The sequence below is a fragment of the Fukomys damarensis genome, unplaced genomic scaffold (genome assembly GCF_012274545.1).
Source record: "Fukomys damarensis isolate Sample0158 unplaced genomic scaffold, DMR_v1.0_HiC HiC_scaffold_31, whole genome shotgun sequence".
Classification (NCBI taxonomy): Eukaryota; Metazoa; Chordata; class Mammalia; order Rodentia; family Bathyergidae; genus Fukomys; species Fukomys damarensis.
The window spans coordinates 2,203,841-2,231,037 of record NW_022900943.1 but is presented as its reverse complement, the minus strand read 5'-3'; the positions used below and the strand labels follow the sequence as shown (position 1 = coordinate 2,231,037).

General features: G+C 42.0%; 1 protein-coding gene across 1 annotated transcript in view; it reads left to right on the top strand.

Annotated features, from left to right (window-relative positions):
- Positions 1-27,197, top strand: part of Adamtsl1 (ADAMTS like 1) — a 303,353-nt gene that overhangs the window by 62,531 nt on the left and 213,625 nt on the right. The window contains exons 4-6 of the mRNA XM_033757645.1: positions 369-495; positions 12,665-12,739; positions 15,888-16,045. Of these exons, the coding sequence (XP_033613536.1) occupies positions 369-495; positions 12,665-12,739; positions 15,888-16,045 (360 nt within the window). The remainder of the gene's footprint in view (positions 1-368; positions 496-12,664; positions 12,740-15,887; positions 16,046-27,197) is intronic.

Here is a 27,197-nt window from a genome sequence, read left to right as displayed (position 1 = left end):
ACAGCCGCCGCGTGGCCAGATGCTTTGCCATTTTGGTAGTAGTGGGATTCCTTTTGAGATTACACATTGTCAGTGACACAGGGTCGCCTTCTCTCTTCCTTGCTCTCCATCCTTTCCTCCCCCGTACTCCGGGTCTCTCTCTCTGCATTCCTTTGGTTGGTATATTTGAATTGTAGACACGTCTTGATGCAGGCTGTACTTTTTCCTCCTTAGTTCAGGTCACGCACAAGTGTAACTCAGCCCCCTCCCGAAAAGTGTGTTTATGCCCCTCGGGAATGAAGGGGGTAATTGGTAATTGTGGTAATTGGCCCAGGGGTCCGTGCCTTGCTAGGTGCCCAGTTGAATTATACGTCTCTCTTTCTTGTTAGATTGTTGGCTGCGACCACCAGCTGGGAAGCACCGCTAAGGAGGATAACTGTGGGGTCTGCAACGGAGATGGGTCCACCTGCCGGCTGGTCCGAGGGCAGTATAAATCCCAGCTCTCTGCAACTAAATGTAAGACTCTACAGAGACCGGGCACCTCTGAACTCGTTGGCTTGTTGCCTCCCCTGGTTTAGCTCTGGCTTCTCTGAGAAACCAGGGGATGAACCTCCACTAACCAGGAGGACTCTGACCCTGTGGAAAGCTCCACGTCCCTGCTTCCTGAATTCGCTTCAGGGGACAGGTCAGGTCACCAGCTGCGACCCCAAGGAGGGAAGCTTTCCTTCTGGGGCACAGCAGGCTGGACAAACACGCATGTTGCTACCCAACAGGAGGGCAGAGCGTGTTCCAACCCCTGCGTTGTATATAGTCGAAGAGCCTGAGGAGATGCCGCGGGAAGGGCACTGTAAAAGTTCACACAAATTTACTCCACCCCCTGGAAATCACACGTGCCCTCCACTGACAAAGTAGCCTCTGGGCTGGGCTGACACAGGTTCTTTCAGAATAATGTCGGGCCGTGACTGTGTGAGGTGTGTGTGACTGAGGGCTTCGCCAACTCATCTCATTTTACCCCGATGGCAGCCCTCTGAGCATGGCGGCAGTCATTTCCTTGTTATGGAGGCGGCGTGACTTCTTCGAGTCACACTGCCAGAAGTAACAGAGCCACAGGAGTCTGACTCCGAGGTTGGATCTCGTACCCATTTTACTGGGTTGTCTCAAACCCTGCTGACGGCCTCCTTGGTTGGACTTTGCAAAGCAGATGGATGGTCCAAGCCCGAGGGGCATAGGGTTCCGCCCACCTGAACCTTGTAGGTAAATGGTGGGAATCCCAGGCACCTAAGCCAACAGTGAGTCACAGCTTAACCCAGGTCAGTGAGTAGTGTGCTCTCTCCTGTGAGGACTGCTGTTCTAGGGACAGCAGGTAGAAGTAGAGCAGCCACTGTACTCAAGGACTTCTGTTTTTAGAATTATTGTGAAATTTCTAGCCAGTTGTCTCCAGATTCTACTATTTCCCAGAATTTTTCAGTAGGGGTCTTTGATCTCTTTCCCTGTGTCTCCTAGCTTGGGAAATGCAAACGAGTAAGTTTACTGAGTGTCGTTTTGTTCTCTTTGCTTGTTGACTGGTTGGAGGAACACAACTGATGCAGGGCAGGGGTTTATGACTTTGAACAGAGTTGTAGGTCAAGAAGAAAGGCAGATGCAGTCATTCTGGTAGGTGCTGGAGAGCCATTCCCAGAAATCCTGAAAAGGCAGCTCGCCATAGGGTGAGCCTCTAGGGGCAGGAAGAAAGGCCAGGGACTTTCAGACACGGGAAAGGTGGAAGTGCCAGCTTTGGGAACCATCCACATTCTAACTTCCCTGCAGGCAGTGAAAGATGTGATTCTGTGAACATTGTAAAATTAAAAAGACTGACGGATAGAATGAAGGATGAGGTAATGTAGACATTGATAAAGTCCAGTCAGGCAAGATTTTTCTTTGCTTGTGTGTGTTGTAACTTCTTGTATAAAATGAAAAACTGAAGAAGTTAGAAGATGGAAACCAGAAAAAGACACAATTCTTTTATAAATATCTGAGATTATTATTTTTTTTGTACTGGGGATCGAACTTGGACCCTTATGTTTTCTAGGCAGTTGGTGGCACCACTGAGCTAAATCCCTAGCCCTCACCCCTACTTTTGTTTTAAAGAAAAAGACTATTCAAAGGTACTGTATGGCTTTCCATTTTCCTGGTCACTTCTTGATTTGCCAGCCCAATTAAAAAAAAAAAAGCAATTAGCTGATGTGACTTTGCTTTTGATTCTTGAAACTTAAAGGCTTATTTTCTCATGTGTTGTTGACTGTACCACATTGTATGTCTTCCAAACACACCAAAAATAACTACACCTAGCGCTGGCCTGGCTGCTGTCTTAATTGCCATCTCCAGCTTTGCAGATCTCTCGAATGTGTCTGTGGGTTTTGAAACCACACAGGTGTCCCAAGCTTCTCCTCCCACTTCCACAAGTGGCAAAGGCCAGAGAAAGTGATTTTCATCCAGACAAAGCGATGTGCCTACGCCCTGAGGGAATGCTCCTCACGCTGCAGCTTGTACTGAGCGGCGCTGGCCGTGGTTAATACACGCCTGGGCTGCTGTCCTGGCCTGGAGATTTTGAGGCCAAGTGTGTTTCTAATAAAACACAGGTCTCTCTGTAAGCACAAGTACTTTTGGGAGATATATTTATGAAACAGTGGTAACCATTACCACCTTGTGCCTGGCTGCTTCCGATTGTAGTCACGAAGGAGCAAAATGAACTAAACTCTATTTTTTGCAAGGGGCTCATGCACAAATGTGACGGACAGATGCACACACAGGTAAATAAAATGTGTACATGGCATAAGGTGGCAGGAGACATGGTTAAGGAAAGCAGGGAAGAGGAATGTGAGAGGAGGGGGGTTGCTAGCCAAGGCTGTGAAAAGGAGCTGCAGTTTGTAGTAGATTCGTAGGGGAAAGCCTCGATAGCGAGAAAGCATTTGAACAAGACAAAGGTAAGAGAAGAGCACAGTGCTGAAGGCAAAAGGCAGGGAATTCCAGGCTGAGAGAAGGAAAAAGCAAATGCAGAGATCCTGAGGAATGTGCCTTCGTGACAAGCTCTGCAAAGACCAGGGGAGGCTGTTTCAAAAGGGCCAGAGGAGGGGCGAGGCATGGCATAGCTATTGGGGATTTGTGCAAGGCGTTGGGCCTTAGTCTGGGTGAGGTAGAAGTCAAGGAGGACTCTGGGCAGAGGATGATCGTCTTCACATCCTTTGGTTTTCTGGGGTCTTTTTGGTTTTGTTTTTCACAGTACTCGCTACTGAACTCAGGCCTTCCAGCTGAGCTCCATCCCCAGCCCTACTGAACCAGGCTCTCACTAAGATGCTCATTTGCCCCAGCCAGGCACACACTCGCAGTCTTCCTGCCTCAGCCTAGTAGAGTGCCGGGGTCACAGGTGTGTGCCACTGTGCCCAACTTTGATTTGCTTTTTTAATGCTCCCTCTGGGTTGAGAGGAGACTGCAGGAGGGACAGCTGTGGAAGTAGGAGAACCCTGGGGATGGGGGTGACTTGGACTCGCAGCTATGGGGGCTGAGACGGGCCTGACCCCAGGTTGCTGTTTCTTTTCATCTAAGGCATCACTGATTGCACAACTGCTCTATGCACCATGCAGAGAAACACAACGGCCACTGCAACCGAGAGATTATAACAGTGCTTTCTGATCATTTAGGGCTCTCACCTCATGGTTTGTAAAACACTTGTTTTAGATTTAGACATTTTAAATCCTATGTTATCCATGGGACTGCAAACAAAATAAATTGATAAAATAAACTTTCTGAAACTCATGATTCTGTCCATCATTAGAGGCCCTGGTGATAAAGCATTTTAAAAAGAATGCACAAAAGAAATTCTTTGGTACTGGCCCCTTTCTAAAAAATCCATTTACTGAAGTAAACCTGGCATTTACTCAGTAGCATATGTAGTGTACAGTCTGGTGTCTTTATATATGCATACACCAAGGTGACCAGCACTGTGACCAAGGCCATAAATGTGCTCAGCACCCCAAACCCTGGTGACCCCTCCTGTTCTTTCTCCTGTCCTGGAAACCCCTGATGTAAAGCTGTCACTATAGATAAGACTTAATTTTCCAAAGTTTGATATAAACAGAATTTTTCAGTGTGTGCTCTTCTGTCTGGCTTCTTTCATACAGCATAGCTGAGATTTGGACATGTGTGACATGTTCCACAGTTCATTTTATTGCTGAGCAGTAACCCCATTTTATGGGCAGACCATGTTTTTGTACCCATTCATCTGTTGATGGACATTTGAGTTTGTTCTCACTTTGTGACTATTGCAAATAAATTTGCTGTGATTGTTCACATATACATCTTTGTAGGAACATAGGCTTTTATTTCCCTGGACCACTTGTGAGAAGTAGGGTGGCTGAATTATGTGGGAGGTGTACATTTAATGCTTTAGGAAATGGCCAGATTGCTTTCCAGCAGGACTTTTCAAAATTTCTACCATCATTGCGTGACAGTTTCAATTGCTCTCTATTTTTGCCATCAGTTGATATTGTCACTGTTTTTAATTTTATCCATTCTAATTGGTATGCAGTGATATTTCACCACTGTTTTAATTTGCATTTTCCTAGTGCCTAATGATGTTGAATCTTTTCATGATGTACTAGTTTGCAACTGCTGCTACAACAGATTAGTAGAAGCTAGGTAACTTGAAGCAACACAAATTTAATATTTTGTAGTTCCAAAGAGTCAGAAGGGCAAAGTGGGTTTTACTGGGCTAAAATCAAGCTATTAGCAAGTCTGTATTCCATTGAAAAGCCTTTCAGAGAGTCTGTTTTTCTTCTGTTTTGAGCTCCCGTTACTGGCAGACATATGCATTCCTTGGCATGTTCAATCCAGCAACATAGAACCTTAAGTTCTCTCTCTGATTCTAACCTCCTTTTCTGCTCGCCTGTTCTATTTCCATGTATGTAATGTGTGTGATTTAGTTGAGCCCACTCAGATAATCAGGGATAACCTCTTCAACATCAATTGATTAGCAGCCTTAATTCCCTCTTTCTACTTAGTGTGACACATTCATTGGTTCATGGATATCTTTGAAAGGTTCATCATTCTGTTTCCTAACTCTTTGAAACAGTGTCAACTCAATATATATATATACATAATATAGTGTATATTCTCTCAGCCAATACCTTTTTTTTCAAAATAATTTAACACTGTCTTTCACAGAGTGAAAGGTTTTCATTTAGATGAAGATCAAATTGCCAATTTTCTCCATTCATAAATTATGCCTTTAATGTCATGTGTCAGAACTCCTTACCCTAACCACTGGTCATGAAGGTTTTCTCCTACTTCTAAAAGTATTTTAGTTTAACATTTTTGCCTTTGGAGCTATAACCTATTTTCAGTTATCTTGTATAATATATATAAAGTTTATATGTAGGCTTATTTTTTCACATATTGCTCAATGCTTCCAGCACCATTTGTGGAAAAGACAAAATTTTCTCCCCTGAATTAGCTTTAATTATTTGTCCAAACTCCACTGGCCATTTCTGTCTTATTTCTAATTTCTCCATTCTGGTCTATGAAATTATCCTTCACCAAACATATTGCCTTGGTTGCTGCAGCTTTAAAGCAAGTCTTAAAGTCAGGTAGTATGATTCCTACAATTTTATTGTTATTTTCAAAGTAATTTTTGGACATTCTGCTCCTTTTCCACTCCATACAAATTTTACAATCTGCTTGTCCATATCTACAAAAACAATGTCTCCCTGAATTTTGATTAGAATTACATTAAATCTAAATATGGATTTGACAAGGAGAGAATTAATTGACATCTTTACAACATTAAGCTGTTTGGTCTATGAGGACTTCGTGCCTCTCCATTTATCTAGGTCTTTAGTTTACCTATTTGTCTTTGTTATAGCACACAGATCCTATACATTTTAGTTAGATTTATGACTCTTATATTTTTGAGCTATTACAAATGACAATGTATCCTTTATTTCAATTTCTAATTGTATATTGCTAGTTACAGAAATTTCATTGATTTTTGTGTATTGGCAATGTATCTTGCAAACTTGCTAAACTCACTACTAGTCCTGAGGAATTTTTGGTAGGATGTTGGAATTTTCTATATAAACACTGTGTTGCCTACAAATAAGGATGTTTGTTTATCTTTCTTTTCACATTATTAGCTGCTCATAGCTTTCTCTGGTGTTACTGTACTGGCCTGTGCATCCCATTCAGCAGTAAGCAGAGGTGGTGAGTGTGGTCATCCTTTACGCTACTCACAATTTTAAGATGAAAGCATTTCACTTCTGACCATCAAGTATATTGTTAGACGTAGGTTTTTGTAAATGCTCTTTATCAAATTGAGGAAATCCCTCCTTTTCTTAGTTTCCTGAGAGTTAATATCATGAGTGCATAATGAACTTTATCCAATTCTCTTCCTGCTGCAATTAATATGATCATATGGTTCTTCTTTAGTCTTTTACTGCAATGGATTACATCGATTGATTTACAAATAAAGACCCAACTTTCCATTTCTAGGATCAACGTTTCTTTATCCTAGTGATAAACAGGCCCAGAGATGTTTGTGTTTCTGTAGATTGCTCATTTGATTTATGTTTCTTGGAGGGCTTTTATATCTTTGTTCATAAGACACACTTATCTGGAGTATTCTTTTTCTTTTCTTTTTTTTTTAATCTTATATTTTGTTTGGTTTTGGTTCCCATCTAATGCTGGCCTCATACAATGAGTTGGGAAATGATCCTTTATCTGCTATTTACTGGAAGATAGTATATAAGATTGAAGTTATTTCTTTTTTAAATGCTTGGTAGCATTCACTAGTGAAATATTGTGGTCCTGAAATTTTCTTAATAATGCCTAACTTTTTAAACATATGAAATACAGTTAATAATAGCTATTTAATATATATTTTATGCCTTGGTTGGCTTCACTTCAGTATGGGTTATATTTTTTGGTTTCCTTTCGGCTGGATATCAGTCATTGAAGGTTTTATTTTCTTAGGTACTAGATGCTTTTGTATTCTGATAAATATTCTTGAGCTTTATTCTGAGAGCAGTTAAGTTACTTGAACTCACTCTGGTCTTTTGGGGTCTTAATATGTGATAGTTGCAATTAAATCTGTGTTTTACCTGGAGTTAATTGTGCCCGACTGAAGCAAGGCCCTTCTAGATACTCAGTGTCCCAGGAATCATAAAGTCTTCCAGTCTAGCTGGTGAGGTAAGACACTACCCTCAGCCCTGAATGAGCACCCTATACTCTTCCTCACAGTTCTCTGTGTTGTCCTTGCCCCGGCCTGAGGTAGTTTTCTTATGTAGTGATAGTCAAGCTGCTGGTTATTTAAAAAGGACCTCTCAGTCTCTAGAGATAAAACTTTGTGTATAGCTCTCCCTCTTTCCTGGTACTTTGTTCAACAAATTCTAACTGCTAATCTTTGTCTCTTCAGTGCAGGGAATCTACCAATCTCCACCAAAGTCCTCATTTCCAAAGCTACGTCTTGGAAATACTCGCAAAGCTGTATTGCTCTCTAGGGCAATATTGGGCTCAACCTGCCTTCTGACTCGGGAGTTGCTGTACTCGTTTGCCTGATATTTAGTGTCTTAAGGACCAAAGTTTAATTCTACTTTTTCACTTTTTGGTTTTTCTAGGCAGAATGCAATCTGTATTACTATATTTAGGCAAGAAACAGAAGTCTTGGTGCTGGGTTCTTAATTTGCATTTGCACTTATGTGGAGCTAAACAGCTTTTGCTCCCCGCTATGGGAATGTTGTTAAACACCTCTGATTCCTCATCTCCCCAGAACCCCAGCAATCCTTTGATTCCTAGGAGATAAATGAGTATGTTCCACTCTGGTTTTGGGATTTTCTTCCAAGCTGCTAACACACTTTTCTAAATTTTTGATTATAGGTACACATTTTAATCCTTTCACAGATATATTGATTACATGTCTTCCGTTAGGCATTAAGCTGAAGCTATGGCAATAAAGGATTTGGGTAAAGTTTCCTCCTCTAATAAAGCCATATTCTTGAAAGAGGATTGATATAGGAGACAGGTGACAGCATGGGCTGGATGAGTGGGTGGGACTACTTGTAATTACAAGATCCCAGGACACCACCAGGACCCACCCACGTGGAGAGCTCCTCACGGACCCACGAGATGTGGACTGCATACAAGGACACAGATGCCCTGAGGCATTTGCTCTCATAACTCTCCACGATAGCCCATCCCTGGGTCCCAGACCCACGGTGAACTGTTATTTTTGCAGATTTCTCTCTTTTCCTGTTTTGTTCAGCCCAAGTTTGCTCTGAAGAACCTGTTCTTCCCTTACCCCTTCACCTCTCACCTTTAAAATAAACTTATACCCATTTTTTCAAGTTTGACACCAACTGTTTTGATGTTGGCTCCAGTGTGGGCAGAGACAGTATACCAAGGTCACTGCCTGTGTGAGAGAGACTTTACCACAGTATAACTGAACCATATGTTGTGATTTCACACATATTGAAATATGAAAAGTTGCTCTACTTGGAATCAAAGAAATCAGGAATTTGGACCATAGGACTTTCTAACCCATTAGAATTTAAGATGAAGTCAAAGCTGGCACCCAAGTTTGGGGCCTGGGCAACCAGGAAAAATGAAATCCCCCATTTGGAACATGCAGAGCATCTTGCTTGGCCTGTCTGGCACACATCCTCCATGATAGGATTACTAACAAGCTGGAGGGAAAAAATTGAAAGGCTCATGTGTACAGCTTCTCCTTATTTTGTTGGATATATTTTAAAGGTAGTAAAACTGGCATGAAGATTAAAATATACCATTAAAATCTCTTCAGTATTGGCAGATTTTTGTTTATGTGTAGCCAATTTTATTAACAGTAATGGCTTTTCCATTTTAAAAAGTTTAAACAAAGTATTAGCCCTATAGGTTCAGGGGAGATTCCTTAAAATTATGAACTTGTCAACAGATCTAAAAATAAGATAAACTCCGATAAGCAGAAAAGGAGATCCTAAATTTTTGAAGTATTAGCAGTATCAGCTTTCTCTGATACTCCAGTAAATCATTCAGAGCATCTACAAATGGCAAGATTTTTAAAATTAATGTATGGGCCGGGGATTTAGCTCAGTGGTTCCGTGGCCTGCCTTGCAAGTGCAAGGACCCAAATTCAATCCCCGGTACCAAAAAATTAAAATTAAAATTAATATAGAATATAGAAGGCTATGAAATATACATATTTATATAGATTTTTATTTGTTGGTTTTTTTGTTTTGTTTTGTTTTGGTACTGGGGATGGAACTTAGGACCTTGGCCTTACAAGACAGGCAGCGGTAACCACTGAGCTAAATCCCCAGTCCTATGCCCTTTTTTAAAAGAAAATCTTTTACATACAATCCTTAGTGATAATTTTCTTGAGAAAGGCCATTTGTGACTTGTCTATGTAGAATGACACAATATCTGATCCCACTGAAAAGCTTGTTTATTTAACTAAGACAGAGGTTACCGAATTTTGGAAGCAAGCCTCTTAGAATTGCCAGTTGATAATCTAGAAATATGTCCCGGACTGGCATTTGTCATCCAATGTTGTTTGTCACAGAACAATGTGCTTTTGTGAGAAGGGACACCGAGGACTGCACCGCATGAGGGGAGCAGCCCCTGCCGCGCTGGCCACGTTCCTCCTCCCACTCGGGGTTCTCTAAAACAGTAGGTGGGAGCAGAAGAATCCCTAGAATCGCTAAGAATTCACCAGCGAACGAGACAGCCTGTTGTAGATATACAGTTTTGTTGCTTTTTATCAACATGTAGAAATTACAAATTCTAATGTTTTCCCACTCTGCTTTTTGTTAAAATCACCATTTCTTAAACTATGACCTGAGCTGGATCAGGTGACGTTCGCGGCTGATGTGTGAGAAAAGGTTTCCCTGGAGAAACGGGTTGTGTGTGCCCCAGGTCAGACGGTGAGGAGGGCTCCTTCCTCGCCGGGTCCCTAAGAAGCTACCGCCGCTCGTGGGAGCTGTGTGAGTAAAGGGACAGCGTGCAGGGCCTCCCTGTGCGTCTCTTCCTGGGTTCCTTTTTCAGGGAACATCTTGTGATATTCATAATCCATGTGCCCTCTTTGAGTCACTAGTCCGCAACCCGACGTGGAGCAAAACACTGAGAGACCCTTGAAACTTACTCGTAGAATCAAGTAGTGGTGATTTCCCGGTGAGCTGCCGGGGTCCATCAGACCTCCCCGCGACCCAGGCGTGGACTGTGCGATGCCGGCGCTCGGTTTGCCCTGGCGAGAGCCACAGCGGCGTCTGTCGGGCTCCAGAGGAAGACGCGCTTCCCTGGCCTCCCTCCCTCCTCCCGCCCGGCTCCTGGCCCCACTTCTTCCCGGGGCCCACAGAGGCTGCGGCACCAGCTGCTGCGCGCAGAAAGCTCCCCTTTTCCTTGGACTTGGACTGACCCGCGGATGCACAAACACTTTCTATTTGTAGAACTCCCATTGTTTTATCGGCTTTGAATTTCTTTAAGGCCTTAAACATTCACGTGTTTACGCGCGGCATTTAAGGCTCTAAGCCCTGGTCTTGACATTTTTGTGCGCCTTTTCTCAATTCCCCCTTACGCTTCGTTAACTCTTATATGCCACAAATTCTTAGCTTTCTGAAACCCAATCTTTTCTTCAACAATGCATGACATAAAAACAGCTATAGGGTGGTAGTGAGTAGAGTACTCAGCACTGCGGAGAGCCCAGTAAATGTAACCTTTTAGCGGCGAGGATTAAGACATGATTCTCCTCCTTCAGTCGCCAGGTAATGTGCCGGGGCCCTGAAGTGTTTAAAAGCACAATAAAAATAAACAGTCTTTCAGTTCCTATTCTTCAGAAATGTGGGAGAGAGGAAGAAAACACAATTTACAGAATGCCTGCTGTGTTCCGGGTAATACGTATCTGTCTCAGTCACCTTGCTGGGATGAAACACCTGAAACTCACAGCTCGGAGGAAAGGACATTTACTTTGCCTTAGTTTAAAAGGTTTCAGGCTGGTTGGCAATTCAACCACAGAAATGGCATGAAAGAAGGCTGCCACAGTGGGAGACTGCTCGTGTCCTGGCAGCCGGAAGGACAGATGTACCTCCCGACTCCTGTGGCCCCCTCTTCCCAGCAAGCCCGCCTCCTCTCGGCACACCCTCTGGGAAGCCCTCAGTGCAGCCATCCCACGACCCAGTCACCTTCCAAGCACACGAGACGCTGGGGATTCTTATTTCTAAACCCTGTCAGCATCTCTACCAGCGTCCGTCTGTATTTATGTCTATCCCCAGCAGCATGCTGAGGGTGTGTGTTGCTTTCCTTATTTTACAAACAAGAAGACAGGATCAGAGAAATTAGATAACTTCTGAGATTCGCTTATTTAACTAACTTCTCCCAAAGACAAGAGATAATGTTACAGTTTGGGGAAATTGGGTAATTTCGGTGTCTTTCATGTAAAATAAATTGTTCCAATGACAGAGTGATAATGTGTAATATTGCAAAGATGTAGAAATGGAGAATCCCTCAGAGCTTCCATATCACTGCTGAGTTTTTAAGCACTTAGACTTTCTAGGTGCCTTTCTGTCTGTCTGACTGTGGATTCCTCATTAGACTTCTTAAAGGCTGCGTCTCTTCCCCATAAAGTCCTCTTTGCCTGTGTCACAGGTTGTGGAAGCAGGAGTGAGTGGTATAATTTAGATGACAGTGAAACTCTGCAGTGCTATGTAAATAAAAGGCATTGTCACAAATGCATGGTGATATAATTGGGGTGCATGCAATCTACCTCTAATTTTCTTAAAATATTTGCTTCTAATAAACGGGCCCAATTAGTTTAAATATCATATGGTCTCTCTTATATGAGTGAACCCAAAATATAAATAAAAAGCAAAATAAAAGATAGATAATATGAGACAGGGAGATAGATCTTTGCAATCCAGAGGAGAGGGGACCAAGAGAAGGTGGAGGGGGTGACAAAGGAGCTGAGCTGAGCTGTGGGCGTGGAATGTAGTCCTCCCCACCAGGAATGTACTCAGTATGTACTGCCAGCACGTACTGATGAAAAACAAAACCTGAAAAAGGTAGTCTGTGATTCAGACAGTTTTCTAAAAGAGTCTTTTAAAAAAGAGGAGCTAAGCGTGAAGAAATGTTACTTACACTTTCCGGGCCATATTAGACACAGGGAGTATGCAGCGTAGTCAAGAGTTAGAAGGCAGGATTTCTGCCCTTCCGGGATCTTAAGCTTGAAAACAAATCTATTTTCCCTTCCTTCTATCTTTCCTCTTTATCCAAGTAACATGCCAGGGGGAGGTCCAAGTTCTGATGTAATAAGTTTATCCTTTGAACATTAAATTTATTTTTATTTTTTAATTCAATGCAAATGCTCTCATTCCAGGAAATCTGATGATATATAAGACCATTTTAAAATCAAAAAGGAAAACTTGTCAGTCTATTTTTCAACATATCAAAACACATATTTTCTTTCAAAGGCCAAATCTTCCTATGTTGACCAATGACTAGTTTCTTTACTATCTTTTATTTTGAGCAGTGTTGAAATTTTAATTTCCAAATACGGGCTTTCACATTTCAAACATGTACAAAAATAATTGTGAGCTTTCGAATTTTAAGTGGGGGTAATTAGTAGCTTTATGTCAAGTCTATGCTTCTAAGGCTGTTCTGCTTCTTCCAGTGGAAGACACCGTGGTTGCCATTCCCTATGGGAGCAGACACATTCGCCTTGTCTTAAAAGGACCAGATCACCTGTGTGAGTAAACTCAGCTGGGTTTTCTTGGGAGGGTGGTGGAAATTTTAGCCATTATTATTTTTGTTTCCAGAAGGGCTTAAACCCCAAGAGTGCAGATCTCCCCACTCTCTCATAGTGTGATCTTCTGAGTGCTTCTGCTTATCTCTTGGAAACATATGCAGTGATTACCTCTAACCACAGCCATCCTGAGAAATACAAAATAGATGTTCCCGGTGGGTTGTTCATGGGTTAAGTGCATGTTTACACTTTTGTGAATATTTTTTTTTATTCTTTCTCTTGTTTCTCTCCAATCTTTCTGTTGTCTTTTTTTTTTTTCTTTTAACTTATACTGTGGCTTCATGGGTTAAGTGCATGTTTACACTTTTGTGAATATTTTTTTTTATTCTTTCTCTTGTTTCTCTCCAATCTTTCTGTTGTCTTTTTTTTTTTTCTTTTAACTTTAATACTGTGGCATTTAAAGCCAACTGTTGCGGGGTAATGAAGTCTGCTATGTATGAATTCAGGAGCCTCCAATCTTGAAATTCAAGATTAGAAAGTAATAGGAGCCCAAAGATCAGGTGGTAGCTTGGGCCCTGTACAGAGACTGACTTTCTGTCATGCCGAGGCAGTGGTACACAGCCACATTTTTGTACTGTTTTATGCTGTTTAGATACAGACCTATAAATTCTAGTGAGAATATGGTAGGATATAAACAAAGGTGAAGATGTTCTAGCAGTTCTGTGAAGCTCAGGTTCACGGAAAGGCCCCCCTGCAGCTGGCCCAGAGCACTTCTGACCTCATGCAGGCGGAGTGTCCCCGGGGGCCCACGAGGTCTTGTGTCTCTCTTCTACCACTAACAGGCCTATGACACTGCTTTAGGCATCAGGCTTTGATTTTTTGGCAATTGGATTATAAATGAAATCATGCTAGAAAGAAAAACAAGGGGGAGGCAAATCAGAGCCTGTGAAAATATCGCTTTTATAAAAATAAATACATAGTCTTTCTAAAAATAAAAACATATATTTTATCGACGAGGTGAGATGGGAAGGGTCATGTGAAATAAAGGAATAAAGAGGGTACAGTTTAAGCAAAACCAAAAAACACTGATAAGTCTCCTTATTTGGACCCAAGTTCTTTTTGAAGCCTGAACAACCCCATAAAATAAATATTCATTTGTCAAAAGATAATACATGAGTATACTCCACTACCATTTAAATGATTTGTTTTTCCCCTTGAGAATTACACAAAACTGACTGCTGGTGAAATGACCCCACTCAAAAATAATATCTTTGTGAGCATTGACAGATACCGAAATAAAATATTTATGACAAGACCATCACCCAATCAGGAGATGAGCCCCCGTTGCAGATTTAAAAGAAAAATTAATTTTCATAAATATATTAGTCTGTCATAGCTGCTAATTATGTGATCACCAAGAAATGGAACAGTTGGTTTCTTTGGTTTAATCATCCCAAGAGCTTGATGGGTAAAGCCACAAATGATAATCATAAACGAAGAAAAGCAGTATGAGGTCTGCTTTTTTTCCTCCTGCCAAGGTGCTGTGGGTAGCACATGTGTAGCTAAAAGATATTTTCCTTTGTTTTGTTTTTCGTTTGGCCCATGACTCGGCAGAACGAATGTGGAGTAAAAGGTGCCCTGCTCTGCTGCAGCTCCTTTGCCCTCCATTTTCAGAAGTGGGTTCAGCATTCGACTGACTGAACATTTGGGCCCAATCAGAGCCAGACCAGGCAATCCGATCCAGCCTGCTCATCTTTAATTGGCTGTACCTTGAGGAGGACGGCTGGGAGGATCTGGATAAAGTTGAATCAGATGCTCAGATCCAGGCGTAGACCCCCAGGATGACTCAAAGACTAAGTTAATTCATGTCCTAGAAATATTTCTACAACTGCATGCAAGGCAGCTTTCAGATTGAAGACTGGTTGTAGGCAATCAGGGCTGTGGCTCTCTTCTGCAGACAGTGACTGATGTCCCTGCTCCAGGGTGCCCTGATGTGTCCTGTGTGCTCCTGTAGGGCAGGGGCGTGAAGCCTGGCATGCTCACAGCATGGCTCTAGAGACTTCATCTGAGGGTCTCTGTGCATTTAACTGAACACCAGCACTTCCCACCTGTGAGTATTCCTTAGCGTAGAGAACTCCAAGTAGAACAACTCTGAGATAATGCAGTACAGACACCTCAGCACTCTGTTACCCCTACAGCTCTTAAAGTAGTTGTTGACCCAAACCCTAAGCTATAAGATATGAGTTGAGCTATTCTGATTGAAGCTGGAGTAAGAAACTTAGAACCACATTGAGCACTTGATCTTTCTACTCAAAACCTGCTGCCAAGACCTAGGGCTCTACTGCAAGTTTTCAAAACATTAGCCTTAGTCCAGCCATCTTCCTTCACACAGCAGACAGTTATGCTCAATCACATGAGAACTCAGTGTTCTCTGGCATACACACCATAGTCACCACCATCTCCCAGATGTTCTGACTTCCTGCAACAAATCCAGATGTGAATTCTCCTAGAATCAAATTCTCCTTTCTGTCTTACGCGCTTATGAAACATCACACATATGCATAACACCGAAGTATCAAAATGATATTAAAAAGAGGGAATCCTGTAAAGGGTGGCCCTTATTCATAAGCCACCAGGGTCTTTTTGAGTGATAAGATATATGCAGTAAGCAACCCAAAAGCATTAAAAACAAAGTTAATACATGAATGTAGTGACACAGCTTCTGAGACAGCTCAAAAGTACACTGGATCTCATAGTGCAACAGAAGAAGACTGAAGAGTATCCCAGGCCGCTGGCCATCAAGATGGGAATTAGTAAGATACCACGTACGGCCAGTGGTTTAGCCAAAGGAGCAGTGCTGTGGTGAAGTGGAGAGAGAGTCCTCAGATAAATTCATCTGCAGCCTCAAAGACTATGAACAGGGCTCCTTGATTGCTTTGGCTGGTGAGTTTTAAAATCATCTCATTTGTGGCAAAAACTCCAGCAATATCTAATGTTTTCTGTATATCACAGTTTCAAGTTTGTCAGCCACACAAAGAATGATACTTCTTCTTTACACACTTTGTTGCATGAACAGTACTTGCATATGATCTATGATCTATGGTAGCCCTAGGAACATCATTCTCTCCTCTTTATGTTTTTGAATATATAGATCTGGAAACCAAAACACTCCAGGGGACTAAAGGTGAAAACAGTCTCAGCTCTACAGGCACCTTTCTTGTGGACAATTCTAGTGTGGAATTCCAGAAATTTCCAGACAAAGAGATACTGAGAATGACTGGACCACTGACAGCAGATTTTATCATCAAGGTGAGTGCCTTCAGATAGCTTATGTTCAAGCTACGTCAAAATGAGGTCCTGAGAATCTTCCAAAGTGAGAGAGATTCTAGGTTTGGCTATGTTTCAGCTTTTTGTCACTGTGACCACGATACTTGACACAAACAACTTAAAGCAGGAAAGGTTTTGGCTCATGGTTTAGGAGGTTTCCACTCATGGTCAGGCATCTCCATTGCTTGAGGCCTGTAGCGCAGAAACATCATGGTGGAACAGCATGGCATGGGAAAGCTGCTCACCTCCTGACAGCCAAGAAGCTGAGAAAAATGGAAAGGCCTCCAAAGCAGGGGACGAAGACAGGATATAGGGCCCAAGAGCATGCCCCATGACCTGTTCTGTCAACTAGGCTCCACTTCCTCAGTTTTCATTGTCTTCCTATAATGCCACTGAACCACGATCTTATCAGGGGACTGCTCTGCTGATGAAATTAAAGTCCTCATGATCCAATCACCTTCCAAAAGCCCCATTTCTGAACACAAGACTTTGGGGAACATTCTAGATCGGAATCCTACAGCATAAGTTTGGCAAACCTGTTTATTATCCAGAAAATGTTTCATTCAAAGGTGTTGAATTAACTATATCTTAAACTTTATCAGAACCTAGGATAGACATATACATATTCATATCTGCACACAGTGGGGGGCATATACCACTGAAGAAGTCAATGTGGCATTCAATTAGGGTACAGTCACTGACTTACATAAGGTGTACCCAGAAAAAGAGAAACACAAACTGGTCAACTAACACTTCTAATGGCAAGTTCTGCTTACTTTTTTATTGGCAGCAAAACTAATTTGTTTCCTTCAATCAGAGCTTCCCTACTCTTTGAGGTAATATAAAACACATTGCTGGAAGCAACCAGCATATTCTATTGGAAAAATGCACATAGTGGGAGAACATTTGGGAATCACCATAAAATGAAACATATTTTTTTCCTTCAGTAGGTCAGGAAGACCTGAAGGATTTCAGCTGTAAAGCTGTAAAACTTGTAATGTGTCCAAGACTCCATAATTTTTTTTTTCATATGGAACTTGGAGCCAGAGGACATTTGATTTAAGCTAAGACTAGATGACCCCATGGCAGCTGGAAGGAGGAATACATATAGAAAAATGTGATAGGCAGCGAGGTTGGATAGAAGAAGGGTTCCAGAATATTGTCTTCTGTCTGCATGTGCTTGGTAGCTGTCTTTAATCCAGTCCATATGCCAGCCACATGAACACAGACAAGACGCTACACAGCTAGAGATAGCTTAAGAGAAATGATTCTGTGAGTAAATACAGGATTTCCATCAAGCAAGCAAATCCAGTAGGGAAGTGATATATATTGTTTGAATACTGTTGAGCAGACCATCTATACTATAATAATTTATCTAGTGTTCCCTGCAAAAGCTAATACCCATACTGAAAATACAAAATTGAAGTAACAGTATGCGCCTTTGAATAGTTTGTGGCATTTTCCGGTGAATTTCATCTCCTGGTCACTGGATGTCCTGGGGGCATAATGGGCTCAGCATGTTTAAAACTGAGCTTGTCTAGCTCCAGAAACCTACCTTAGCTTCTTTCTTTCTTATCTTGTTGATAAGAAATGCACCATTTATCCAGACATCATAAACCCTTGGTTGACCCTAATTTCCCCTTCTCTTCTATGTCTCTGGTCCAACATTAGGCTGTCAGTCTACCTCTCCACCACTTCATGACCATTCTCTCTCCTCCTCCTTGCGACCTATGTCTTAGTTTAGGTCCTTGCATTTTCTCACCTGAGCTGACACCATAGATTCCGAATTAGCTTTCCAGCCTCTGTTATCTATGCTGCCTTCAAAGGAGTTTTCTAAAACCATAAATCCCCTTTGCATAATCATGCATAGTCCCTCAACTCTACTTATAGCTTTGCAGTTCAAATGAACGCCCGTAGCATCACATGTTACTTTTGATAATCTGGGTCCCGCTACCCTCCCACCCTTTCACTTGGCTTTGTCCCCCCTGCTCCAGCTGGGTGATTCTCAGCCCCGCGGCCCCTTCTCTCTCCACACTCACTGCCTCTGTGAGGTGCAGTCCTCTCTACCTCTTGAACCCTCTTCGCTAATTCCAGTTTGTCCTTCAGGCTTGCTTCCTTCCAGAAGCACTCTATAAATTCAGCCCCATCGCTGCTTCCAGTACACATCCCTTTTCTATTCCCAAGGGAAGGGCCTCTGTTGTTTGCCTTCATGTCTCCATCAGCAGAAACCATGAAGCACCGCCAAGCGCTGGGTGAGTACAGAACTTTTCTCACACAGCAGTTGTTTAAGATGAGCGGGTGCTGACCCCTCTGAATTGCCCCCAGGAAATGTCTTGTGTGAGCTCACACACTTGGCCAGTCAGGAGCAGGTTCATCTCTTTTCTGGCCCAGAACTCCTTTCAGTATTATTCTAATAAGAGTACATGATTTTCTTCTAAGATTTCCTTAGAAAATGTCAGGAATCCAACAAACATAAAGTTGTTATGAAATAGATTGCGTGAAATTTAAAATGAGTTTACATAAGCTTGAAGATTGTTTTAAAATGTACAGAAAAATAAAGGTGAAAATTGTCCTATTTCAGTGATTCAAAATGATTTTTTCTGATTTTTCCTATGAAAATAAGATTGCCGTTTAATTAGTTATTATTTTCCATGATTCATTTGTTTAAAATTATACACAGTATATAATTTAGCTTTTAGCATCAAGAAAAATATAGTCTCTTCTGTATTATTATGTATTAATGGCATATAATTATTAATATTGATTATCTTATTATTAGATCCTCTTTATGGATTCAAAAGGCAGAGTATCTAAGTCTCAAACCAATTTGACATTAATACATTTCATTAAAATCCTGAATATTCCCAAGTGCAAGGTCCTGAGTTCGATCCCCGGTACCAAAAACATACTGAGTAGTGTGAAGATAATGATGCACAGTGTATTAGCTGTTGTTATTCTCTTATTAGTTGCTTATGAAATTTTGTTCTATTCTTTCATGAAATTAAAACATTTAAATTACAGCACAGTGAAATCTTTCTTCAGAGCAGCATTACGTAATGGCAGACCCCAGTCCCTCTCTTCACACATCTGCGATGGGCCCTCCGGTGATTACATGCGTTGGCTTTGTGAGGAGTGTGCAGGGCAGTGTGCACTCTGACAGGGGACGTCATCCCCTCTGGACGTACAGTGCACCGGGGAGGGACTGCCGGATCATACCACAGTTTTAGTTTTAGCATTCTGCAGAAGCTTCATGCTGTTTTTCATAGTGGTTGCACCAGTTTGCATCTCACCAGCAGTGCAAGGGTTTCCTTTGTTCCACATTCTTGCCAACGTTTATCTTTTGACTTTTTGGGAACAGCAGTTCTAACAGGTGAAGGTGATTGCTTGTTGTGGCTTTGATGGCATTTCCTGTTGCTTAACTGATGCTGAGCATTTTTCTCACTCACCTGTTGGACATTTGTATCCCTTTTCTTCCTGCAAAACATCAACTCGGATCATTTGCCTAGTGTTTTCATTAAGATGTTTATTTTCTTTTTATCATGTTGTGTTCCTCGTTTTTTATTTTTACTCCTTTACACATCAGAAACTCTCATTTAATGAAAAATAGAGATGATGTGGCAGAATCAGGGCGTTACATGCCATGCCTTCATGGACATAGAGGAGCATCTGAGATTAAATAGTAATGGCTTTTGCTTTTACAAAATGAGACCCTTTTTTAAAAATAGATTTTATTTTATTTCACTCCACTCCCAGGTGTGAGGGTGATCTGATCTGGCTGTGACACAATGTGATCATGGCTGTGGCAGGCCAGTCCCCCCACCCCGCTCCAGTCTCGTCCCCTTTGGAGAGGAAGACCCCAAAGAGGAGGGTACAGGAGTAGCTGTGCTCCCCTGCTAGGACCTCCAGACAGGCTCTCAAGATCCATTTCTGTTGTACGACTTTAAAATTTATTTTATTAGTGCATGTTTGCAGTCCATAAAGTTTACATTCATCTTAGCAACAGGCACATGGACTGAACATATCTTGATTCTTTCTACTCTCCTTCCCCTGCCCTCTTGCTTCCTCTCTCCATCTCCGATCACCCTTCCTGACCTTCATTTATTTTTTTGGTTCACGTTCACAACACATAATGGTTGCACTCGTTGTGAGTAGCTGCCACAGGCACCCTTCTTGCATATGTGGTACGCAGGTACGTTCTCCAGCCCGTAGGTTGTTTCTTCACACGATCCATTGTTCTGCTTGCTGAATAGAAACTTTTTTAGTTTGACATAATCCCTTTTTTTTTTCTTTTGTTCCTTTTGCTTTTGGGGTCGTATCCAAAAATCCTTGTTTAGACCAAACTCATGAAACTTTTCCCACTGTTTTTTTCTGGTCCTACATTCAGGTCCTAATTTTTGTATATGGTATGAGAGGTTTTTTGGGGTGTGGTATGAGATAAATGCTGACTTTTATTCTTCTGCCTATATATATCTGGTTGTGCAACCCTATATATTGAAGACTGTCTCGTCCCTGCTCTGTGTTTTTTGCAACTTCCTCAAAAATCAGTTGAACACATAAATGCCTGGATTCATTTCTAGTTTTCCTGTTCTGTGCCATTGTTCTGTGTGTCTGTTTTTATGCCTGAACCATACTCTGCTGTTCTGATTACTATAGCTTTGCAGTGAATTTTGAAATCAGTTAGTGTTATGCCTCTAGTTTTGTTGGGTTTTTTTGCTCAACTGATTTGGCTTTGGGGGATCATTTATGGTTCCATACAAATTTTAGAATTATTTTTTTATTTCCATGAAAAATGTCATTTAAAATTTGAAAGAGATTATATTGAATCATAGATCATATTGTATATCATGGACTTTTTATTGTTATTGTTTTTTATTTTTGGTACCAGGGATCAAACTCGGGACCTTGCGCTTGCGAGGCAGGTGGCAGAACCACTGAGCTAAATCCCTGGCTCTATTATGGACATTTTGAAAATACTAATTTTTCCAGTCCATGAACATGGTATATTTTCCCATTTATTTATGTCTTAAATTTTATGAGCAATGTTTTATAGTTTTCTATGTATAGGCATTTCACTTTGTTGGTTAAATTTATTTCTAAGTATTTTTATAGCCATTATAAATGGGATTGTTTTCTTAATTTGGTTTTAGTTTGTTTTTAGTTATAGAAATGATGTATGCTAAAAATTATTTCTGTATGTTTATTTTTGTATCTTGTCATTTTACTGAATTCATAGTTTTGTCCATTAATCTAAGTAGTGTCTTCCTTTTTAATAGGATAACTGGAATCTAAAGGACTGCTAGTCAATATATTTTAGAATTTTATTGCCAAAATACCATTTTTACTTTTTATTTCACAAAAGATTTTTTTTCACAGTAAAGGAATTGTTATTTATTGCCATTTGTCACAAAATATTGTTTTAAAATCTTCTTTTCTGACTACCTTTAACACTAGATTAAATTCTCATCTTGCTTTCTATAAGGCTAATTCTTCCCCAAATTTAAATTTTATGCATTGGCTGTTTATTATTGGCAATGTCACTGCTCTTTCCCAGTACAGCCTTTGTGAGGAATTAAATAAGGCAATATGTATGAAAGTGGGTAGAATCAGATTGCTTCTCTTTTGTCTTTTGAAATGCAGTAATTTCTAGTGGAACCAGTCACAATACCTTATCTACACAATAGCAGACAGTTGCTTCTCTGAAGATAGTCAGAGATGGATCACTTTACAACTGGTGTGTCCAGGAACAATTTTGCAGGTATAGACACAAAGGGAAATAGGTGTGAAAGCTGACCATATAACATTAATTGTTAGGTGATCTGGCTATTTGCTCAGTGACTTGCTAGTTTAATGTCTCCATGCCCCCTTACCAGGCAATGTGCAACTTTTATGATGCTATAGATTCAATAAAAAATAATGACCTTCCCAAGCAGAAGAGGGTCCATAGGTCCCTCCTTCATTAGAACCTCCAACTTAGCTGTACTTGCAAAACCAGTTAAGATATTTTTATGCATATGCTGGTCTTGCCTATTTGAAAAATTTAAGCAGGGCCAGGGATTCAGCTCAGTGGTTCTGCTGCCTGACTCGAAAGCACAAGGACCCAAGTTCGATCCCTGGTGAAAAAAAAAAAATGCAAATGAAAATTGTAAGCAGTAAACAAGATTAACTAGGAAACAAAATGAGTATGTGAGCTACAAATGTAGCATACATACCCAGCCAAAGAGAAAGCAATAAACACATATAAAGTTAAGAACACTGATTCACAGTTCACACACAGATAACTGGATAATAGTTACTTCCTGCTTAAAATAATCTATAAAATGCTGCAGGATTCGGCTAGGAAGATGGAGATTGTTGCTATTGTTGACAAAGTAGCATTTTTGTATATTTTTAAATTAACAAGTAACATTTTATGTTTTATCCTGTAGGACAGGATATTTTAAAGTACATGTGCATTGTGGAAAAGTTAAATCTAGCTAATTAACAAAATGCCTTACCTCACATAGTTATCAAGTGACAGCACCACAGAAAGTAACTTTTTTTTTATTCTAAGGGAAGAGAAAGTTTGTAGTTTTTGCTTGAATTAGTTACAGTATTAGGCAAAGATAATGCCTTTGTATTGGCCTGAACACTCACAAGCATAACCCTGCACATAATTCAGCACCACAACAGTTGTTTTCACTCTGAGAAAAATTAAGAGGAGGAGCCCAGAAAGAAATACTGGGAATTCGCTTCCTCCAGCGAGACCAGAATGACTCTGTGTACACGTGTTTCTTTTCGAAGATGCTTGACACCGAATGCAGATTGACTGCCACACACACCATCTGGTTCACAATGACAGGTGGAAAATAAAACGCCAGGGAGAAAAGTTAGAAGTAATGATGCGTATCACTGGAAACCAAAATAAAAGGAACAGGTAGTAAGGCTATGGGCGCTCACTGCAGGGAATGTGGCTGAGAACGCTTCTGTGGGACATGGCAGCCTGTATCTCATGTAGGGTTGTAATAATCCGTTCTCTTCTCTGTTGGAGGCTGAACTTTGGTACATGTTTAGTGGAGTTTAGTTTTGCCCTCCACCCACCTGTTCTAGAAGGCTTCCGCGTAGGAGTACTCTGTGCTCATAAGAGGGGAAATCGTTGTCCTAGACCAACTGTAGGAAAACACAGAAGTGAATGCTGAGTAGCTGTTCATTTTCCTACCCAACTTTTCTAGACAGTGATTCCCCTAATAAATGTTCACCTTTTTGCCAATAGATTCCTGGAGTATGGAACTGAGATCATTGGAAGATGCAGTACTAAAGTGCTTGTTGGGTTTCACACTTTGTTTTGCCAGCCTCACAGTGAGGTTTTAGAGCCTTAACCCTTTTCTTACACCTGAGGGTTGCAGAGCCGTGGGCAGTGAAACCCACATGGGTCTGCCCTGCTTCTGTCTTCTCTGTCTTCCTCCATCTGAGCCCTGGGTAGGCTTTCCAGGCTCCGGTTTGCTCTGCTTCTCACTGTTTCTTTCCTGGCCAGTCTTTCCCACCTCCTTTGTTTCTCAGAAACATTGTCTGTTGTCCCAGAGAGACATCTCCGGCCCCCACTCCCCTGCTCCCCTGCTCCCCTGCTCTGAGCCACCATCAGTCTCCCGGCCAGCCCTGGCCTGGGCCTGTGGGCCGCAGTGCAGTGTCTTCAAACTGAGGTCTGGAGTTCTAAAATGATTCTGTAAGAAGTACAAGGTAAATTGAGTACTAAAAATGTGTAACGATCCCCAATCTTAGCTTTTCCAACTGCTACATTCTATCAGGTACCCAAACAATGGGATGCCTCAATGTATGCTCCATTCCAGGAATAAATAGCACTTGTCCAGGCCCTTTCCACTATGCTACCTCCTAACAGACAGCTAGCCGTGTGGCAGGGTGGGCAAAAGTTGTTTTGTTTCCATTCTGCTTCTTTCCGTGAAACTTATCACTCAGTGAACGCAGTAAGGAGCATCTTTAAGAAAGCTGGTAGGTGTATATTAAAAGATGACAATGATTCTAAGAATGTAACAGGCTGTCATTCCAAAAATAGTGAAAGGATCGTGATCAGTATAAAATTTATTGTTCATCTATGCATTCGACCACTCAAGTGAGAGCATTTTGAAACGTGTGTGTGACAGTTCTGGAGGACATAGTGTCACTGCCAGCTGCTGACCCACCCAAACTGGCCCCAGGAGACGGAGGCGTTGAATGGGCAGGTTTACCTGTTTCCCACCTTACTCTCTCCCTAGCAGGCATCTCAGGTATTTCTCTAGTCCTCCCGAGTCATGCTACCACACTGCCTGGGGACACTGCCACCGGTCAGCACTGTGGGCCGGGCTCAGAGAGGCTGCTGCAGTGGACGCCACGGCATGGGCTCCTCGGAGCAGCCCCTGACGGCATGGCCATGGCAGTGGGGACCTTCCCTGCTGGAGCTCCCACCTGCCTTTCACCTGCCACAGAGAGAAAGAAACTTAGCTGGGCATCAGCTGAACATTCTCCAGAGTGTAGTTTCTCAGCAGTGAGGATTCACGGTACTTCGGATGGGAAAGCCGGCATGCAGTTGGTGGTGTCTTCATGTTAGGGTTTCTCCTTGGTTCTTTTGCATTTATGGGGACTCAGAGCTCAGCCATAACATGGCCCCACACACACGAACACAGGCACACACGCAATCCCACTGCCCCTAGCCCTGCTGTGAAGGGCAGAGGGCCCACTTTGAGTCTTCTCCTTCTCATCTGCTTCTAGTGAGAAGAGCGATTACACTGCACTAGAAAGCGTGGGGCACTGTGACTGAGAGAGGAGCTTGATTTAGAACATTCTTGATTTTCCTTAGCACAAGGAGGCCAAGAGGCCACAAGCCAGCTGTGCCCAGCTCCCTCCACCAGCGCTCTGGAGAACTGACACGTGATGCTTGAGGACTCAGGGTTTATGGAGCTTCAGACCTGGTGATAACAACAGAGGGGCTGGCAGGAATTGAGAAAATAGCAGGAGAGGACCGCAGCAGGCTCCTCTCTATGAGCAACAGTTAAGCCACCAGAGTGAAACACCAGCTTAGCCTCCTCCTCTGTATTTCAAGCATTTGTTTCTGTTTTAAAAGGAGAAATTGGGGCCGGGGATTTAGCTCAGTGGTTCGGTGGCCTGCCTTGCAAGCGCAAGGACCCGAGTTTGATCCCTGGTACCACACACACACAAAAAAAAAAAAAAAAAAAAAAGGAGAAATTGAGACAGGAACAGTGATTCCCACTGTGGAGATTGACTGGTACCCAAGAAAGGCAGCTTTAGAGACACTTGGACCTGAGTTCAAATTCCTCTCTCTGTTCCTTCCTTAGCTGTGAGGCCATGAGCCAACACTAAACCCCTGTAATATAAACAGGAAAGGTAATACAGAGTGCTTTTACGATTGAATAAAATGCACCTTACACTTGTAGGAAGGAAACGAGGTGCTACTTCCGTGGAACTGGAGCAGTATCCTCTCGCCTGCCTGTCTCCCCTCCTCCGCGTGGTATTTGCCAGCCTCCTGCCCTCCAAACTGCTCTTCGCCATCTGTTCCTGGTGCTTTTATCGGTCACTTCTGAGGAGCTGGGAAAGAGACTTGCTTCACTTTTTTCCCTTCTTTTCCTCAGTACTGGGATCAAGCCCAGAGACACTCTAGCACTGAGTTGTACCCTGGCCCTGTTTCCTTTTCAATTTTGTGGCAAGGTCTTCATACACGGCCCAGGCCAGCCTTGAGTGTGGATACTGCTGCCTTCGTCCTGAGTGGCTGGGACTCCAGGCCTGGGCCGCCACACCCAGACACCTTTGTGCCTTTTAACCAGACCAAAGACAAGCACCGAGCAGCACACATGTTCCAGAGCAGGATGTCAGCGAGTGTCCCAATACCTCAGCCTCCTCACTGCGGCCTACTGGCTATTATTTCCCCTCCCCATCCACAGAACTCATTTTCCAGAACAAGACCCCTGCAAAGACAATCTCTGGGTCCAAAGGAAATTTTCTCATCTCTTCATTCTGAAGCAGAGGTTGGATTCGAGTAAGGCTCCCTCTCTCATACTTCTCCAGTGTGGAGAACGTGACTAACCCTATATCCCCAAGTCAGCCACTAGAGACCCACGCACCTGACACTAGGACTGAGGAATGGTAATCTGTAGGTAATGCCCCCCTTTTTGTAAAAGATATCTATTGCTTCATCTATTGCTACAGCTATAGAACTGTATATTCTAATTAGAAAAGACCTAAATACTGTGTGTCATGGAACATAATCTATAGAGTTCCTCTCTCTCTCTCCCTCTCTCTCTCTCTCTACTCTTAAACTCCAAAACTTGCTCTAGAATTTGGCATTTAACAATTTTTCTTGGCCCTATTTCTTCAGGATTCCTATTTTCCCTGCATTTTAAGTGTGTGGCTCACTTGTTGAGATCAGTAACAGAGAAACAGAATTGTCTTTAAACTACTTTGATGGACAGATCTACTCATTTGCCCTGCATAAAGGGCAATCAGGACATCAGGAAAGCTCAAAAACAATTACAAGGACTCAGGCTGTGTGATTCAGCTACACTCTGATCCTTGTCTAATTTTAGTGGAGCCGGGTTAGGGAGGGGCACTCCCAATGTCCTTGGAGCCTCCATTAACATAAGAAATATTCCAAGCCTTGCCAGACAGCCTAAATGTTTTAGACCTGTGTTTCGTTCTTCTTGAAAGGAATTGTTCATGTTTCGTACTTTTTTTCTCTTTCAGTTTGAGTGTTTTCTCAACCTTGTTTTTTTAAGAACCATTAAAGAATTACTGTTTCACAATCCTCTTTTTAAAAAAGGAATTATGATTTCCATAGGTACCAATTTTGTTTGAAAATAATTGCTTTTATAATACAAGCTGGTCCTTTGAAAGTCGGATCCTTGGCCTATCTTCATATGAGGACATCAAGGGCCTGAGCCCAGGAATTTTGCATTTTAGCAAACTTCCAAAGGGGCATTTTGCACGTTAAAATGTATGAGCCACTAAATTATCAAGAGGCCCCGAGTATCTTTAATATTTAAACTCTGTTTTCTTAAGCACAGTGTCTTTCATTTTAAGCTGTGTAGGGCATTTATAATTTTTTAGAACATATTATCTGTTTCTGAGCCTATTTCATTATTTCACGTATTTT